The 17,734-nt window shown below is 43.1% G+C and overlaps 1 protein-coding gene across 3 annotated transcripts in view; it reads right to left on the reverse strand.

The window, feature by feature from the left end:
* hip1 (huntingtin interacting protein 1) overlaps positions 1-17,734 on the reverse strand; it is a 351,738-nt gene that overhangs the window by 196,343 nt on the left and 137,661 nt on the right. For 2 of the 3 annotated variants that reach the window (XM_060847935.1, XM_060847936.1), the window contains exon 2: positions 5,459-5,522. The exons of the other annotated variant lie outside the window; for it this stretch is intronic. In XM_060847935.1, coding sequence (XP_060703918.1) covers positions 5,459-5,522 — 64 coding nt within the window. The remainder of the gene's footprint in view (positions 1-5,458; positions 5,523-17,734) is intronic. 3 annotated transcript variants of the gene reach the window in all.

A 17,734-nucleotide genomic window follows, 5' to 3' on the forward strand; every position in this document is an offset into this window, starting at 1 on the left:
AGATTGATTTAGGATACCTGGTCGGCATGGACCAGTTGGACCAATGTGTCTGTTTCCGTGCTGTATAGCTGTATAGCTCTATGACTCTATGACCAAAACATTCAATTTTCCACAAGCAGTTTGAACATCTGAACTAGTAAGAGTCTTTGAAAGACATTTCCATTATCTGAACAGTCTCCTCACCCTCTGCGCAAGCCCGTGCTATCAATCAGAAAGGGGGATCTCAGACCTAGCCAAGGCTAGGCATTTGACTGCGTGGGGGTATATTAAATCGGAACTTGAAATTTATAACATTACAACACAGAAACGATCATTGGGAGCTGGCTGAATTAGTGTTTTTCACAGAAGACCTTTTATACAAAGCCCAAAACAACAGGAAATATCTCACAATATTTTCTGAACTGAAGCTATCTTTTGCACAAAAAACACAAAGAACTGCGGATACTGGAAATCAGAAAGAAAAACAGAAATAGAAACAGAATTTGCTGGGAAACCTCAGCATCTGCGGTGCTTTATCCTTTATAAACCAGCCTTCTGACAGGAGTGGTAATCACCTCGACATTGCGGAGGCTAAGCACCAGCTGTCAGACATCTCTTCCCGTCTCCCCTGGACCAGGACCCGACCATTGAACACCACACCAGCATGTCCACAATGCTCACTAATCTCCCACCATCCGGTGACTTCCTCCCACACTGCTTTGAAGCTCATAGTCACAATCCCCACCACTCGCTTCTATCCCCATTCCAAAATCCACAAACAGAACTCCCAAGGAAGATGCACGGTTTCTGCCCTACAAAATCCATCTCTTTCTACCTTGACTTGGCCATGGATACTTGCATGGGCTCCCGTTATGCCTCTCTCTTTGTGGAGTACATGGAACACTCCTTGTTCCAGTCCTACTTGGGCACTCACCCACAACTCTTTCTCCATTAGATTGCTGATATCATCATACTGCTTCCCTCTCTTGTCCAAAATTGGAAAAGTTCATCTATTTCACTTCCAATTTCCACCCTGCTTTCAACTTCACTTGGTCCACCTCAGACTCCTCCCTTCCCTTCCTTGACATCTGTTTCCATTTATGGGCATAAGTTGGCCACTGATATCGATGACAAACCTGAAGATTCCTATAGTTACCTTGACTACAATCCACACACCCTGCTTCTTGGAAACACACTTCCATTCTCTTACTTTCTCCATCTCCTCCCATCTGTTTTGATCATGCCACCTTCCACAAGATACTTCAGAAATGTCAAACTTCTTCCTCAACCAAGGATTCCACATCACCATGGTTGACTGGGGCCTCAGCGATATCCAACCCATAGCTTGCCGCCACCCATTCTCTTCCCTCCCACAACAGTAATAGGGACCCGTCATCCTCATTTACCACCCAACCAGAACCAACATCCAAAGGATCATAGCCACCAGTTCCACCAACTCCAGCAGAATGCCAACACTACACACCTACATTCTGTCAGCAAAAATGACAGAGCATCCTGGTGCTTGCCACTTCAACACACCAGCCTGTTCCCTGGCCAACATCTACGACACGGACTTGCGACAGTCCTCCAGCAAAGCTCACCACAAGCTGGAAGAACAGCATCTTATTTTCCACTTGGGGGTCCCTTCAGCCTTCGGGACTCATCATGGAGTTCAATAATTTTAGGGGCTGAGCACGTTCTCCTATGTCTTTATCCCAGCGCCACACATGAGGCCTGGTCATCACATGGGTTACTAACATAACCATCCCATTATCAGCAGCTAATCATCCCAATTATCAGCAATTGATTCCCCCAGGCTGACCTTTACCCATTCCTTTGTCTGTCCAACTGTTTTCCTTCTCTGGGCTACATCTCCTCCTATTGTTTACTCCTCTCCTTCCCCCATCTGATCTTCAGCATATCTACCAACCCTTGCCCAGCAACAAAAACAGAAATCGCTGGAAAAGCTCAGCAGGTCTGGCAGCATCTGTGAAGAGAAATTGAATTAATGTTTTGTCTGGTGACCCTTCCTCAGAACTTCCCAAGCAACAATCCGTTCTCAGAAGGGCCACTGGACCTGAAACATTAACTCTGCTTTCTCTCCACGATGCTGCCAGACCTGCTGAGTTTTCCCAACAATTTCTCTTTTTGTTTCTGCATTTTGAGAAAATCTAACTTTATAAACTGCGCATCTATTTGTAAGTCAAATAAACTGTTTAAAGTGCTCTCAAACCTCGAAAGGGGCACTAATTGTTGGCCATTCAGGGACAAAAACTAACCAACACAGATATCTGGCAAATAACAATAGACAGCAGAAATATTTGCATCATCTATAATTACAGGTGAGATACCTGATGACTGGAAGGTGGCTAATGTTGGGCCTTTGTTTAAAAAGAGTTGTAAGGAGAAACCAGGGAACTATAGACCTGTGAGTTGGACTTTGGTTGTGGGTAAGTTGTTGGAGGCGATTCTTAAAGATCGGATTTATAAACATTTTGAGAGGCAAAAACTGATTAGAGATAGTCAGCATGGTTTTGTGTGAGAAAAATCATGTCTCACAAACTTGACTGAGTTTTGTGAGGAAGTTACCAAAATGATTGACGAGGGCAGAACAATAGACAATGTTTACGTGGAATTTAGTTAAGCCTTTAACAAGGTTCTGCTTGGCTGAATAATTGGCAAAGTTAGGTCACATGCAATTCAGGATGAGCTTGTCAATTGGATATATAATGGCTTAAGGTAGGAGACAGAGGACTGGAGGCCTGTCACCAGCAGTGTTCCACGGGGATAAGTTCTGGAGTCCTCTTTTGTGTGTCATTTATATAAATGATTTGGACAAGAACGTAGAAGGCATGGTAGGTATGTTTGCAGACGACACCAAAATTGGTGGCATAGTAGACAGTGAAGGAGGTTTTCTAAGGTTACAAAACGATCTTGATCAAATGGGTTGATGGGCTGAAAAATGGCAGATCGACTTCAATCTGGATAAATATGAGGTACTGCATTTTGGTACAACAGGGGCAGGACTTACACAATTAATGGCAAGGCCTGAGATGGTGTTGTAAAACAGAAGACCTACGGGTTCAGGTACATAATTCTTTGAAGTTTGCATCATATATCGACACAGTGGTTCAAAAGGCATTCTAGCATACTAGTCTTCATTGCCTCCTTTGAGTATAGGAGATGGAAAGTCATGTTGAGGTTGCCAGGACATTGGTGAGGCCCCATCTGGAGTACTGTGTACAGCTCTAGTCACCCTGCTATAAGAAGGATATTATTAAGCTAGAAGGTTCAGAAGACACTTATCAGGATGTTGTCCAATATGGAAGGTTTGAGTTATAAAGAAAGGTTGAATAGGCTGGGACCTTTTCCATTGCAGTATAGAAAGTTGAGAGATGACTTTAGGTTTACAAAATCAGAGGGGTATAGAGAGGGTTAATGGTGGGTGTCTTTTCCCCATGATGGGAGATTTCAAGACTAGGTGCATACTTTTAAGGTAAGAGGAGGGAGATTTAAAAAAGAAGAGGGGCAAATTTTTTCACAGGAGTGTAAGGTTGCATATGGAATGAACTTCCTGAGGAAGTGGTGAATGCAGACAGAATTACAATGTTTAAAAGATACTGAGAGAAGGACATGAATTGGAAAGGTTTGGAGGGATATGGGCCAGAAGCAGGCAGCTGAGACTAGTTTAGTTTGGGATTATGCTCAGCATGGACTGGTTAGACTGAAGGGTCTGATTCCATGCTGTATTATTCTGTAACTCCATGTGTCAGGTGCCAACTTGATCGAGCTTATGTTTGATAATTTCACTGTGGTCAAATAGTCAGCCATGGTGGCAACATTATCTTCTTGCCCCATCATGCTCTCCCTTTCCAAATAGTCAAGCAATAACTCATGACATGGAATCCCTTAAAGCCAATTAAGGGAGTCAGTATTCAAGGATCCCTACCCCTCCCTTTGATGGAAGTTTTAGAAGACCATTGCAAATACCCTCTCTCAGAATTTTCTCAAAATTAAATCAAAATTCAAAATGCAAACTCACAGAAGAATTTTAGAATCCACATATCACAGGAAAGTAAAAATAATCACAGTTACTTCATAATTATCTAATTCAGCTCTTTATTCAATCAGGTTTTTAAACAAGGAAGCAGCTCCTTTCAGCAGACAACGTTGTGCAATCTGGCATGTTTAATGGAAAGATTCAATTAATGGAATCACTCTTGCAAAGTAAGAACATTGAATGGCTCTGGCCTGTTAGGAGAGTACTGTGACTGTTCACACAGGGAATGGGTGCACAAAATCTATAGGACATAGCTGGCTCAAGGAGTATTAAATTGCTCAGACCACAATGAATTTGGCTACACTATACATTAACATTTTTTGCTTTAACTAAATGCTAAAAATAACACCAAGTTGATTTTACAATTGGCATTGCCCATTCTCTCAGTCACCTCATCTTTCTTTGTTCTTCACTGATGAATTCAGACAGATTCAGAGAATGCATTTTGGGAAAGTTAATAGTTGTGCTCCTCAGCCAAAAAACATCACAGCTATTTATGTACTCCCAACTTCCAAGAAACTCATCCCTTGGAGATGCCTTCCACGCTCAGCTGCAGCACGAATTGTTTTTAGAAACTTGAACTATGCAGCACCATATCAAATCAAACGGAATCTGCAAAAATATTTCACATCAAATTTACTATTTGACACTGGTATAATATTGGCAAGTTCACTGGAAGAACCTTTTGCTTTTCAACAAATATCCCTCTGGTATATTTGATGGACATATCAAATGGTTGAAAGAGCCTCCACCATGCTACCTGAGGGACAGAAAGTGGAATACATATAAAAGTGCAAGTAATAAGCAAACAGATGCAGAGTCTGCATTAAATCATATTGACTGACAACTCCAAATGAGGCCTCAGCATTGTGGGAAGATTAATTTTATTAAAAAAGCGAAGGGACACTCCTGATTGTTCTGAGCTTCCTGCTAGGAAATGCATTTATGGTGGTGTGAGGCAGGACCGGGGTCTGATAAAACTAGGGGAAACACTACAGCAACACATGGCAATACAGCGCAGAGGTGGGAGTTGGACGGGAAAGGGGAAGTATGGGAAGGGGATATGGAAAGATGATATGTGAATACAAAATATAACGCTTCCAATTCTGAAACCCTGCTGTGGATAGCCAGAACTAGTCAATGAAGCAGAGACTGACTTTGCTGAAAAGACATAGCAGCAAACGTGAGAAATCGTCCAACTGCACCTGTAACCCCTTTGTACTAAAGCAGGTCGCTAGCATATTCAGTAGTTTGTCCTAGTACAGGGGACATAAAGAAAAACCAGCAAGAATACACAAGTCTCCGATGGAGAATCAGGAAACCACAGTCCGTTCACGCCCAGAGCCCAGTCAGTGGGAAACAAGCAGGACTTGAACAAGAGGTTTTTGTACTCTCACCAACTCCACCCAAAAAGGATATTTCTGGCATGTTTTTCCTTCACTGCGACTTCCTGTGCATTAATAGCCTTATTGATGCTGACGCTCTGAAAAAGTGGAGAGGGGAAGAACAATCAGTTTTTCTCAAAGCATTAATACAATAAAATAATTACAAACATTTTGAGATTTGCAAATTTTATTTCCCTTTTCTTTGAGGTTTCACTTCCACAGGCAGCCAACGAGCACCTCAATGAAATGAGCATTCTTCAAGTCAAGGCTTGGCAGTCAGCCACATGGGCTAATTGGCTTTGGAAGCAATACAGCTGAGGTCCATTTCATCCTTATATGAAATTTTCAAAAGATAGCCAACGGCTGTATTAGTCTAGAAACACCCAATTTTGTCTGATCTCGGGAGCTTAGCAGGGGCCCTCTTGAGGCACAGTGGTAGTGTCCCAACCTGTGAACTGGAGACCAGGGTTGAAGTCCCACCTACTCCCGAGGTGTGCAATAAAATTTCTGAACAGGTTGATCAGAAAAATGAATCCATTTTAAAAAGTCACTGGGGCCTTCTTGTGGTGCAGTGGTAGCATCACTCTGTGGACTAGGAGCATGGGTTCAAGACCCACCTGCTCCAGGTGTCCAGATGATCTTCCTTATGGAGGGCACTCTTGTGTCGCAGTCCCTTAACCCTGGACCAGGAGGCCTGGATTCAAGTCCCATCTGAACACATTGATTAGAAAAATAGGGTTAAATGAAAAAAACTTCCAAAAATAGAAACTTGTGTGGCATACTGGTAGTGTTCTTACATCTACGCAAAGAGGTCAGGATTGAAGTCCCATTTTGTCCAGAGGTGTGCTATAATACCTCCGACCAAGTGGTATTGTGGAAGTGTCCCTTCCTGAACCAGGTTCAAGTTTCACCTGTTCCAGAACTGTGCGATAACATCTCTGAGCAGGTTGGTTAGCAAATAACTAACTTTCTACATGGGATCACTGATCATCTTCCTCCTCCATCCAACCTTTCCTTCAGCAATTACTGTCTGGAGATGAGTAATGAACAATGTCAGCTTGACCTTAGTGCTTATGTGAGCTGAAAAATTGTTGCTGAAAAAATGCAGCAGGTCAGGCAGCATCCAAGGAGCAGGAGAATCAATGTTTCGGGCATGAGCCCTTCTTCAGGAATGAGGTGAGTTCTGTCAACTCCCCCTCCCACTCCACCAAGGACATGCAGGTCCTTGGACTCCTCCATCGCTAGACCATAGCAACACGATGGCTGGAGGAAGAGCGCCTCATCTTCCGCCTAGGAACCCTCCAACCACAAGGGATGAATGCAGATTTCTCCAGCTTCCTCATTTCCCTTCTCCCCACCTTATCTCAGTCCCAACCCTCAGACTCTTCTTCCTGACCTCTCCACCCCCACCCCCTCTCCGGCCTATCACCCTCACCTAACCTCCTTCCACCTATCGCATTTCCAACGCCCCTCCCCCAAGTCCCTCCTCCCTACCTTTTATCTTAGCCTGCTTGGCACACTCTCCTCATTCCTGAAGAAGGGCTCATGCCCGAAATGTCGATTCTCCTGCTCCTTGGATGCTGCCTAACTTGCTGCACTTTTCCAGCAACACATTTTCAGCTCTGATCTCCAGCATCTGCAGTCCTCACTTTCTCCTTAGTGCTTATGTACCTTCTATGATCCAGGCAACCAGTTGAGTTCAGTCTTACTAATTGTATTTAGATATCTGCCCTTAATCATTTCAGCTCCTTCATGCAATACAGGAAAAATAATTAGTAAACAGTATCCATTGTATAAGAATGAATAATCATTGCCGGTGAAATCTCCAAATGCACCTTTTGTCCTACTCAGCAAGACAAAAGCAAAGCAATGCAGCTTTCTGCTGGTAATCATACACGGTGAGTGGAACTTCGGATTGCACTGCAAGTTCTACTGTTTTCTGTTATCACTTTAATCTGCAGCAGTGTTTGGTTGTGCAGAAAATGGGGAAACAGATCCTAACAAGTATCTTAACCTGGAGGGCAATATAGGAGACAGTGGATCAATGACACTTGAATTTCTATCACAGTGAGATCCAAAGGCTGAAGACCTTGCATCGGAGTTAATGCCAATTTTTTTCTCTCCACGGGTGCTGCCTTAGCTACTGAATATTTACAGTTTTGGCTTTTCTTTCAGTTTTCTGGCAGCTACAGTATTTTAGCTTTTGCTCTTGAGGGAAGGCGTGGAAAATATTCTGATGAACAGTGATAACATGATGTCACTCAAACAGGACTAATTATATTGAGCAAAGAGAAAACAAGTCAAAAGGATGAAAACTACAATCAGTGAATGTCAGAGACACACCAATATGTCAAGATCATTTCAAGTACACAAATCTAAACTTGTCCGTGGAGGTGGTGTAGAAACCACAGACCTTAGATAAACACTAATCACAGGAGATTAATCTAGGACAAACCCAAAAGGTACCCAACTCCACTCCAGATCAGAAGTCATATGAACTTTTTCACAAAGAGGATGCCTGCAAAAAGCTTTGACACGCAACTGAATTGATTAAATGGCTTAAGCATCAGACTTACAGTCATTTCTGCATTTGCATGGATATCCTGACCTCTATGTTACTAATGGACATGAAGCATTTCAACTCTGACCTATTGTGTGCATCATGACATAAGGCACTCCGAGGAGTCAAGCAACCTCCTTGGGAGATCAGATCCAGATGGTGATAAAGGGATGTTGGCTACAGTGAGGGAACAGCTCATGTGCTGTGTCAGTTTTGGTTACATTGTTACAGAGAAATAAATCCTTGCATGAAGTCCCAAGAAAAGTACAGGGTCAATTTCTTAACTTGGAGTTCACTCGAGAGAGACAGCTAGGGCAGGGATAAGAAGAAAAAGCATGAAAGAAATTCAAAATGATCTGACAGAGACCATAAATAGGCTTACAGATTTTGGATCCAGCAAAGCTCCTCAATCAGTCACAGAATACAAGTAACAGAAAATAATCTGTCAAGCAATTTATTAAGTCAGAGGGTGACATAATGATGAAACAGAAAGATAAATTATTTCTGTTCAAAAAGTGAACGAAGATACAAAGCTAACAAATGCAGAATGATGGCTGCAAAGCTCTTTGAGATAACCCAAAGGCAAAAGAGGCAATCTGTAAATACTTTCTTTTTTTTAAAGCTAAAGGAAACAATCAGGAGAGGGGAAGGGTTAATGGTCCAATCATTCCCTGCCTAACAAAAAGCAACAGCACATACTGTTATTTGGTTTATTATTCCCTGAAAGCAACTGGAATACAATCCCTCTGCCCTATGCTGGTAGCCAAGTGGTAATGGAGATGTAATAAATTATGAAGGAACTATTAATCCTGGAACCCAGGTAATGTTCTGGGGACCTGGGCTTGAATCCCATTAGGACAATGTTGGAATTTGAATTTGATGGGAAAAACAAAATCTGCAATTAGATTTGGGTGACCATATAACCATCGTCAGAAGAACCCACCTGGATCACTAATGCCCTTTTGGGACGAATATCTGTCATCCTTACCTGGTCTGGCCTACATGCGACTCAAGACCCACACTGTGGTTGAATCTTAACTGCCTAATGATCAATTAGGGATGGACAGTATGTGCTGGCCCAGCCAGTGTTATGCACCAGGATGAACAGGATTGTGTGCAGTTTTGGTCGCCAGACTATAGGAAGGAAGTGGAGGCATTGGAACGAGTGCAGAGGAGGTTTACCAGGATGTTGCCTGGCATGGTAGGAAGATTGTATGAGGAAAGGCTGAGGCACTTGGGGCTGTTCTCATTGGAGAAAAGAAGGTTTAGGGGAGATTTGATAGAGGTGTACAAGATGATTAGGGGTTTAGATAGGGTTGACAGTTAGAACCTTTTTCCGCGTATGGAGTCAGCTGTTACGAGGGGACACAGCTTTAAATTAAGGGGTGGTAGGTATAGGACAGATGTTAGGGGTAGATTCTTTACTCAGCGGGTTGAGTGTTCATGGAATGCCCTGCCAGTAGCAGTGGTGGACTCTCCCTTTTTATGGTCATTTAAGCGGGCATTGGATAAGCATATGGAGGTTATTGGGCCAGTGTAGGTTAGGTTGGCTTTGGTCGGCGCAACATCGAGGGCCAAAGGGCCTGTACTGCGCTGTATTTTTCTATGTTCTATGAACCCCTTCAAAATATTTGGAGGTAGCCTCGACCCTAACCTTCCCTTATTTTAAACGCAGATGTGAAGTGGATATTCCAGGTGTGATGCAGCTGGTCAAACCACTTGGCTTTAATCAAAACAGAATTTATTTAAACACTAGAGACCTGTAAGAGCGAAATGTGGAGCAAGTGGTAAAACCATATAACTGGAGTTAATTTAAGAACGACGGACCTAAAGCAGGTGTTTTAAGAACTATTGCTTACAGAAATTATTAGCGAGTTTCATATTTTATTGTCCATTCCGATAAAAAAAAAATCATGTTGGTGATGGTAAGCCAGAATTTTCTGTGTGCCTTACGAAGGCAGTTAAAAGTTAACCACATTGTCATTAATCTGGACTTACATCCATGCTAGACTGGCGATTACGTTAAAAAGTTTTATATGAAAATCAAGATCACACCACTTTGATTTTAAATTATCTTGTCAATATATCACATTCTTCCATTGGTTTAATATATACTAACCATGTAGATTTATTCATGGGAAGTTCCCTAGTTGGAAATGTAATGTCCCTCAATACAAAGAGTGCCTGTTTGGATAATTGCATTTGTAAGGACGGTGCATGTGTGCTTTGCTGTCGGCTTGGCCTCACCAATGTACTTGCCTCGGGTCATCCTTGCCTGCGGCGTATCAGATGGGCAACATTGGCCGAGTCACACAAGTGCCTGTCATGCATATGGTACACTGGCGAAACCATGCAGACGCTACAACAATGGATGACTGGACATCACACAATAAACTCCAGACAGAGATGTTCTCTCCCAGTCGGGGAACACTTCAGTGGTCAGGGATATTCGGCCTCAGATCTTCAGGTGACTATCCTCCAAGGCAGATTTTGGGATACGCAACAACGCAGAGTGGCCAAGCAGAGGCTGATAGCCAAGTTCGGTACAAATGAAGATGGCCTCAACCAGGACCTTGGGTTCATGTCCCCCTACAGGTGGCCCCACTACACTATACACTCTTACACATGAACACACATACACACACTCTTACATACTCTCACACTCATACACATGCTGTTTCTCAGGCACACATACCCCACACTCATGTCAATGCGCACACCCTCACAGGCGGCACAGTGGCTCAGTGGTTAGCACTGTTGCCTCACAGCACCACGGTCCCAGGTTTGAGTCCAACCTCGGGTGACTGTCTGTATGGAGTTTGCACATTCTCCCCATGTCTGCGTGGGTTTCCTCTGGGTGCTCCGGTTTCCTCCCACAATCCAAGATGTGCAGGTTAGGTGAATTGGCCATTCTTAAAATTGTCAATTAAGTGCATTAGTTAGAGGGAAAAGGGTTTTGGGTGGGTGACTCTTCAGAGGGTCAGTGTGGACCTATTGGCCTGAAAGGCATTTTCCACACTGTAGAGAATCTAATCTAATCAAATACTCCATCAAATGAACACACACACACACACACACACACACACACACACACACACACACAGTCTATGGGATGAATTTGTACTTGCAGATACATTCTATTTGTTCAAAAAGCACACAACATATAGGCAGTCAATATTTTTTATAATTCATGTGACATTTTATAAATTACTACTTTGGAATTTGTAAGTGTGTACAAGACAATTTTCTGAATCAGTATGTGGATGTACCTACTAGAGAAGGTGCAATACTTGACTATAAGGCAGGGCAGGTGACTGAGGTGTCAGTGGGGGAGCACTTTGGGCCAGCGACCATAACTCTATTAGATTTAAAATAATGGTGGAAAAGGATAGACCAGATCTAAAAGTTGAAGTTCTAAATTTGAGAAAGGCCAATTTTCAGGGTAATGGGCAAGAACTTTCAAAAGCTGATTGGGGCAGATGTTTGCAGGTAAAGGGACAGCCAGAAAATGGGAAGCCTTCAGAAATGAGATAATGAGAATCCAGAGAAAGTATATTCCTGTCAGGGTGAAAGGAAAGGTTGGTAGGTATAGGCAATGCTGGCTGGGTAAAGAAATTGAGGGTTTGATTAGGAAAAAGAAAGAAGCATATGTAAAGTATAGACAGGATAGATCGAGTGAATCTTTAGAAGAGTATAAAGGAAGTAGGAGAATATTTAAGAGGGAAATCAGGAGGGCAAAAAGGGGACATGAGATAGCTTTGGCAAATAGAATTAAGGAGAATCCAAAGAGTTTTTATAAATAAAAAGTACAAAAGGGTAACTCGGGAGAGAATAGGGCCCCTCAAAGATCAGCAAAGTGGCCTTGTGTGGAGCCGCAGAAAAATGGGAGGGGGGGGGGATACTAAATGAGTATTTTGCATCGGTATTGACTGTGGAAAAGGATATGGATGATATAGACTGTAGGGAAATAGATGGTGACATCTTGAAAAAAGTCCCTATTGCAGAGGAGGAAGTGCTGGATGTCTTGAAAATGGGTAAAGGTAGATAAATCCCCAGGACCTGATCAGGTATAAGCTAGAACTTTGTGGGAAACTAGAGAAGTGATTGCTGGGCCTCTTGTTGAGATATTTGTATCATCAATAGTCACAGTTAAGGTGCCGGAAGACTGGAGGTTGGCTAACGTGGTGCTACTGTTTACGAAGTGTGGTAAGGACAAGCCAGAGAACTATTGACCAGTGAGCCTGATGTCGGTGGTGGGCAAGATGTTGGAGGGAATCCTGAGGGACAGGATGCACATGTATTTGGAAAGGCAAGGACTGATTAGGGATAGCCAACATGGATTTGTGCATGGGAAATCATGTTTCACAAACTTGATTGAGTTTTTTGAGAAAGTAACAAAGAAGATTGATGAGGGCAGAGCGGTAGATGTGATTTATATGGACTTCAGTAAGGCTTTCGGCAAGGTTCCCCATGGGAGACTGATTAGCAGGGTTAGAGCTCACAGAATACAGGGTGAACTGGCTATTTGGATACAAAACTAGCTCAAAAGGTAGAAGACAGAGGGTGGTGGGTGGAGGGTTGTTTTTCAGACTGGAGGCCTGTGACCAATGGAGTGCCACAAGGATTGGTGCTGTGCCCTCTACTTTTTGTCATTTATATAAATGATTTGGATGAAAGCAGAAAGGGTACAGTGAGTACGTTTTCAGGTGACACCAAAACTGAAGGTATAGTGGACAGCAAAGACTATTGCGACCCTTAGGACTCATAACAGCACACAAGCCAACATCCACGCTCAGACAACAACTCACTAGAACAAAGGACCCAATACCCAGCATGAGCCAAACTAACGTAGTTTACAAAATACCATGCAAGGACTGCACAAAACACTATATAGGACAAACAGGAAGACAGCTAACAATCCGCATCCATGAACATCAGCTAGCCACAAAATGACACGACCAGCTATCTCTAGTAGCCATACACCCAGACAACCAGCAACATGAATTTGACTGGGAAAACACCACTATCATAGGACAAGCCAGACAGAGAACAGCCAGAGAATTCCTAGAAGCATGGCATTCATCCCCAAACTCCATCAACAGACACATTGACCTGGACACCATATACAAACCACTACAGCTGAAACTGACACCCGGAAACGGCAAGAACATCCAGCAACAGACACATCGACCTGGACCCCACATACAAATCACTGCAGCTGAAACTGACACCCGGAAGCGGCAAGAACAAACCAATATAAATACCGGAAGAAACATCAAAGCAGCGCTTCACACGAGGCTCCAACAGCACTGATGATGTTCCCTAGCCAGGGAACGAAACGTTTGCAGCAAAAACTTCCAACTCGGCAAGCAGAACCACAACAACGGATACCCGAGCTACAAATCTTCAATCAGATTTTAAGGGTTACCTCAGATTATAACAGGATCTTGACCAGATGTGCCAATGGGATGAGAAGTGGCAGACAGATTTTAATTCAGACAAATGCAAGGTGCTGCATTTTAGGAAAGCAAATCTTAGCGGACTTATACACTTAATGGTAAGGTCCTAGGGAGTGTTGCTGAACAAAGAGACCTTGGAGTACAGGTTCATAGCTCCTTGAAAGTAGAGTCAGAGCTAGGAAGGCGTTTGGTATGCTTTCCTTTATTGGTCAGAGTATTGAGTACAGGAGTTGGGAGGTCATGTTGCAGCTGTGCAGAGCATTGGTTAGGCCACTGTTGGAATATTGCATGCAATTCTGGTCTCCTTCCTATTGGAACAATGTTGTGAAGCTTGAAAGGGTTCAAAAAAGATTTCCAAGGATGTTGCCAGGGTTGGAAGATCTGAGCTATAGGGAGAGGCTGAACAGGCTGAGGCTGTTTTCCCTGGGGCGTCAGAGGCTGAGGGGTGACCTTATAGAGGTTTACAAAATTGAGGGCTATGGATAAGGTAAATAGGCAAAGTCCTTTCCCTGGGCCAGGGGAGTCCAGAACTAGAGGGCATAGGTTTAGGGTGAGAGGGGAAAGATAAAGAAAGACCTATGAGGCAACTTTTTCACGCAGTGGGTGGTATGTGCATGGAATGAGCTGCCAGAGGAAGTGGTGGAGGCTGGTACAATTGCAACTTTTGAGAGGCATTTGGATAGGTATATGAATAGGAAGGGTTTGGAGGGATATGGGCCAGGTGCTGGCAGGTGGGACTAGATTGGGTTGGGATATCTGGTCAGCATGGACGGGTTGAACCAAAGGTCTGTTTCCATGCTGTACATCTCTATGACTCTAGAGCCTGAAGTCTACTAAATAAACTAGAAATAAGGAGAGAGAAGCATATAAAGGAGACTGACGAGCATTAGGTGATAGAATTCAGGGGATGGTCTTTCAATAATGTAATAGTAGGAATAGAGCCTAGAATATTTCTGAATATAATATATTATAGTTTTTAATTTTATTATATAATAAAGGTGCGATCAAGAAGTTCAAGCCTAAAGTTAGTTGTTGACTGTACCTTCTTCTTGACCAGTCAGGCTTGAGCCCAAACTCTCTGGATGTAAGAATAAAACCACACGACAAAAGAAACCCACAGATACAGGTTTTATTAATTTTTTTGTTGAAATATAATAATAATATCAGCACATTTATAAATGTTTCAATTCCGATATTCATTTTGAATGAATAATTTTAGTGATCATCAATCATTTAAGGACTGTTAATGATTCTGTACTAAAAGCTCCAACAAAACATCTCTATTATTCATAGAAACATTGACTGATAGCATGGTTACAGCACAACAGCAGCTCACCTTGTCAATCTGAGAGCAACTCAGTGAGCCTCACTTCTAGCCTTCCATGCTTAGCATTGAAAATATTTTCTCTGCAGATACCATCCAATTCCGTGGTAAAAACTATAATTGCCTCTACTATTAATGTCAGGCTGTACGTTTAATATTTTATTTACTCATTGTGTTAAGATGCATTTTCTCATGTCACCTTGATTCTTTTGTCAACCATGATGCCCAGAATTGGTCACAACACGCCAGATGAAGAAGAACCAATCTCCTCTGCTGGTTCATCGTAAGTACCTTCTTTTTATAAACCAGGCCTCTACTTATCTTTTCTGCTACATGATCTTTTCTGCTACATTTTTCTTTTCTCTCAACCTACAGTGCCACCTTCAATGATGTGTACGGTATACATAAAGCTCCAGGTGCCCCCGGGATCCTTCACCAGTTTTAGAATTGTATTTTTATATGTTGGTATCTTTCCTACCAAAATCTACTATGCCACATATCTTTGCATTAAATTTAACTTGTTATAAATTTGTTTCTCTCACTTGTCTGTCCAAGTTCTCTTGAAATCTGTGACTAGCCTCGTAACAGTTCACAATCCTTCCAAATTTTGTATCATTAGCAAATTTTGAAATTTTGCCCCACTCACCAATGCCTAGGTCATTAACATATGCAAAATAAAGCAGTGGACCCAGTGCCCATCCCACTGCATTCCAACTCTGAAAAACAGCCATCCACCACTACTTTGTTTCCTTTCACTCAACTAATATCATCATGTGATCACTTTCCCTTTTATTCCATGGGGCTTCAACTTACCAACAAGCCTGTTAAATGACACTTTATTAAATCTGGGTGAGCGAGTTTCCTCCCACAGCCCAAATGTGCGCAGGTTAGGTGGATTGGCCATGCAAAATTGCCCATAGTGTCCACGGATGTGCAGGCTATGTGCATTAGCCATGGAAAATCCAGGATTACAGGGATGGGATAGGGAGGTGGGTCTGGGAGGGATGCTTTTCAGAGGGTCGCTAGGCCCTCATAGGGCCAATGGACTGCTTCCACATTGTAGGGACTCTATGAAACATGGCACACCTAACAGTACTTATAAATATTAAATGCTTCATCCTGTTGCTTACCCTTTGTGGTTATGTTCTGGTGCTCTTTTGTAGTCTGGTGCTTCTACTGAGTGTGACCTAAGTGTCAGTGCATGTGTGGTTGTCAGCTGCTGTCATTCTGAAGAGGGCAGCATAGAAATCTTCCTGCCATGCTCTATAGAGACTGTTGGTTGTGATTGCCAGTTTCACACTTCGCAATATCAGTCTAGACTTCACCAGTCAGGGCTGTGTGGCAACTGTCAAAACAATAGTGGAATGACAACGGTGGGTTGGAGGAGTGATACTTCCATCCAGACAGAGCCCAAAACAATCCTGCTCCATAATTAATTCACAACTACCTTGGGGCCTCTGTTGAGATCACTGATTGACAAGCCCGGGAACAGATCTCAGGCAACGGATGTGTGGTTGCAATTTCTTTCCAATTGAGAAGCAGGAGCCACCAAGAACGCAGCTTGATTTCCTTTGCAGCACTTTGTTTATCCACACGAGCTGCAGTTGCTGCATTGGAAATGGTGACTTCAGTCATCAGACACAACATTATACTGGGCTCTATATCAGTGGCTGGAACTTATACGCTTAAGATAGTTGCTTCTAGAACAGTGCACAATTTTACTCCACCCCCTCCAAAATCATGGCCTGTTTTCTTTCGGTAAGGTTCTTCATTGCAGCAAGAGTGCTCCCTGACTCTCCATTCTTACTGCTAGGTCCTTACTGCAGCTTGCTCTGAAAGACATTGAGGTGAGTTCCTTGAGGAATGGGAAAATGGTCGAAGAACAGGATGATTGAGGGCCTCAGGAGGGTGGGGAAGGTGAGTGGTGTAACACTTGGGTGCTAAGCCTTGCTTTCGGATTTTTCTAGCGTTCTCCTGCCCAGCATTCCCAGGATAACAGGCTGCAGAGCTCCAGTATTTCCTGTCTCTGCAGACACCTCATCAATGTAACATTCGCCACTCACACTCACCCTCAGCCTGTCGCCCTTTTGTAACCATGTCTCACAGTCACTCCTCTCCACTCAAACTTGTGGCCAAATGAATAATTCTCAGCATCCCAGAAAGCTGCACATGACATTGTGGTGAAGCATGGGCATGATTGTGGTGGACAGACACCTTGATGGCCACTGGCAATGAATGCCTATCTATTCCACTGGGGAAAAGGTTATATTCCAGAAAATTGCAGATATCAGCAGCATCCTGCCTTGGGAGCCTGCTCCTTTCGATGCATAGGTGCTTTCATATGTCAGGGATGTGAGCTAGAGTTGGGATTTCTGTATCCTTCCACTCTTCCTTATGGAACAGCACGTGGCTGAGGAGATGACAGCTGTTGAAGTTGGTGCTGCTGTTCCTTCTCTATGATAGAGGTGGAAGGTAATGCTGAAAAAGCGGCTTCCATCTTGTGGTACAGGCTGGCAGCAGGGGAGTGAAGTGAAAAGCAGGTGAAATGACTTTCCTGAAGTTTGCAATCATTCATAAAGCAGGGAGGGACTCTCGGAGGAAAAGCTGCTCTCAGCATTAGCCCCTCTGCCAGCTCCACTGGAACTCTGTTGTTTCACTGATCAAAGGAATCCAGACTCTCAGTTTTCATTTTAGTTTCACTGCTGTGTACTGTCCTTGGCAAGTTGCTGAAACTCAAGAAATAAGTTTTGATGGCTTTTAAAACCAGAATCGTGAGCTCCCTGAATATGTAAATACTTTAATAAGAGCCTAGTAGTATTATCGTGAGATTAATCCAGAGACCAGCTAATGTTCTGGGCACCTGGATTCGAAGCTGACTACGGCAGATGGTGGATTTTGAATTCAATTTTTAAAAATGGGGGATTAAGAGTCTAATGGTGACCACGAAACCATTGTCAATTGTTGGGA

Source organism: Hemiscyllium ocellatum, chromosome 31 (genome assembly GCF_020745735.1).
Source record: "Hemiscyllium ocellatum isolate sHemOce1 chromosome 31, sHemOce1.pat.X.cur, whole genome shotgun sequence".
Classification (NCBI taxonomy): Eukaryota; Metazoa; Chordata; class Chondrichthyes; order Orectolobiformes; family Hemiscylliidae; genus Hemiscyllium; species Hemiscyllium ocellatum.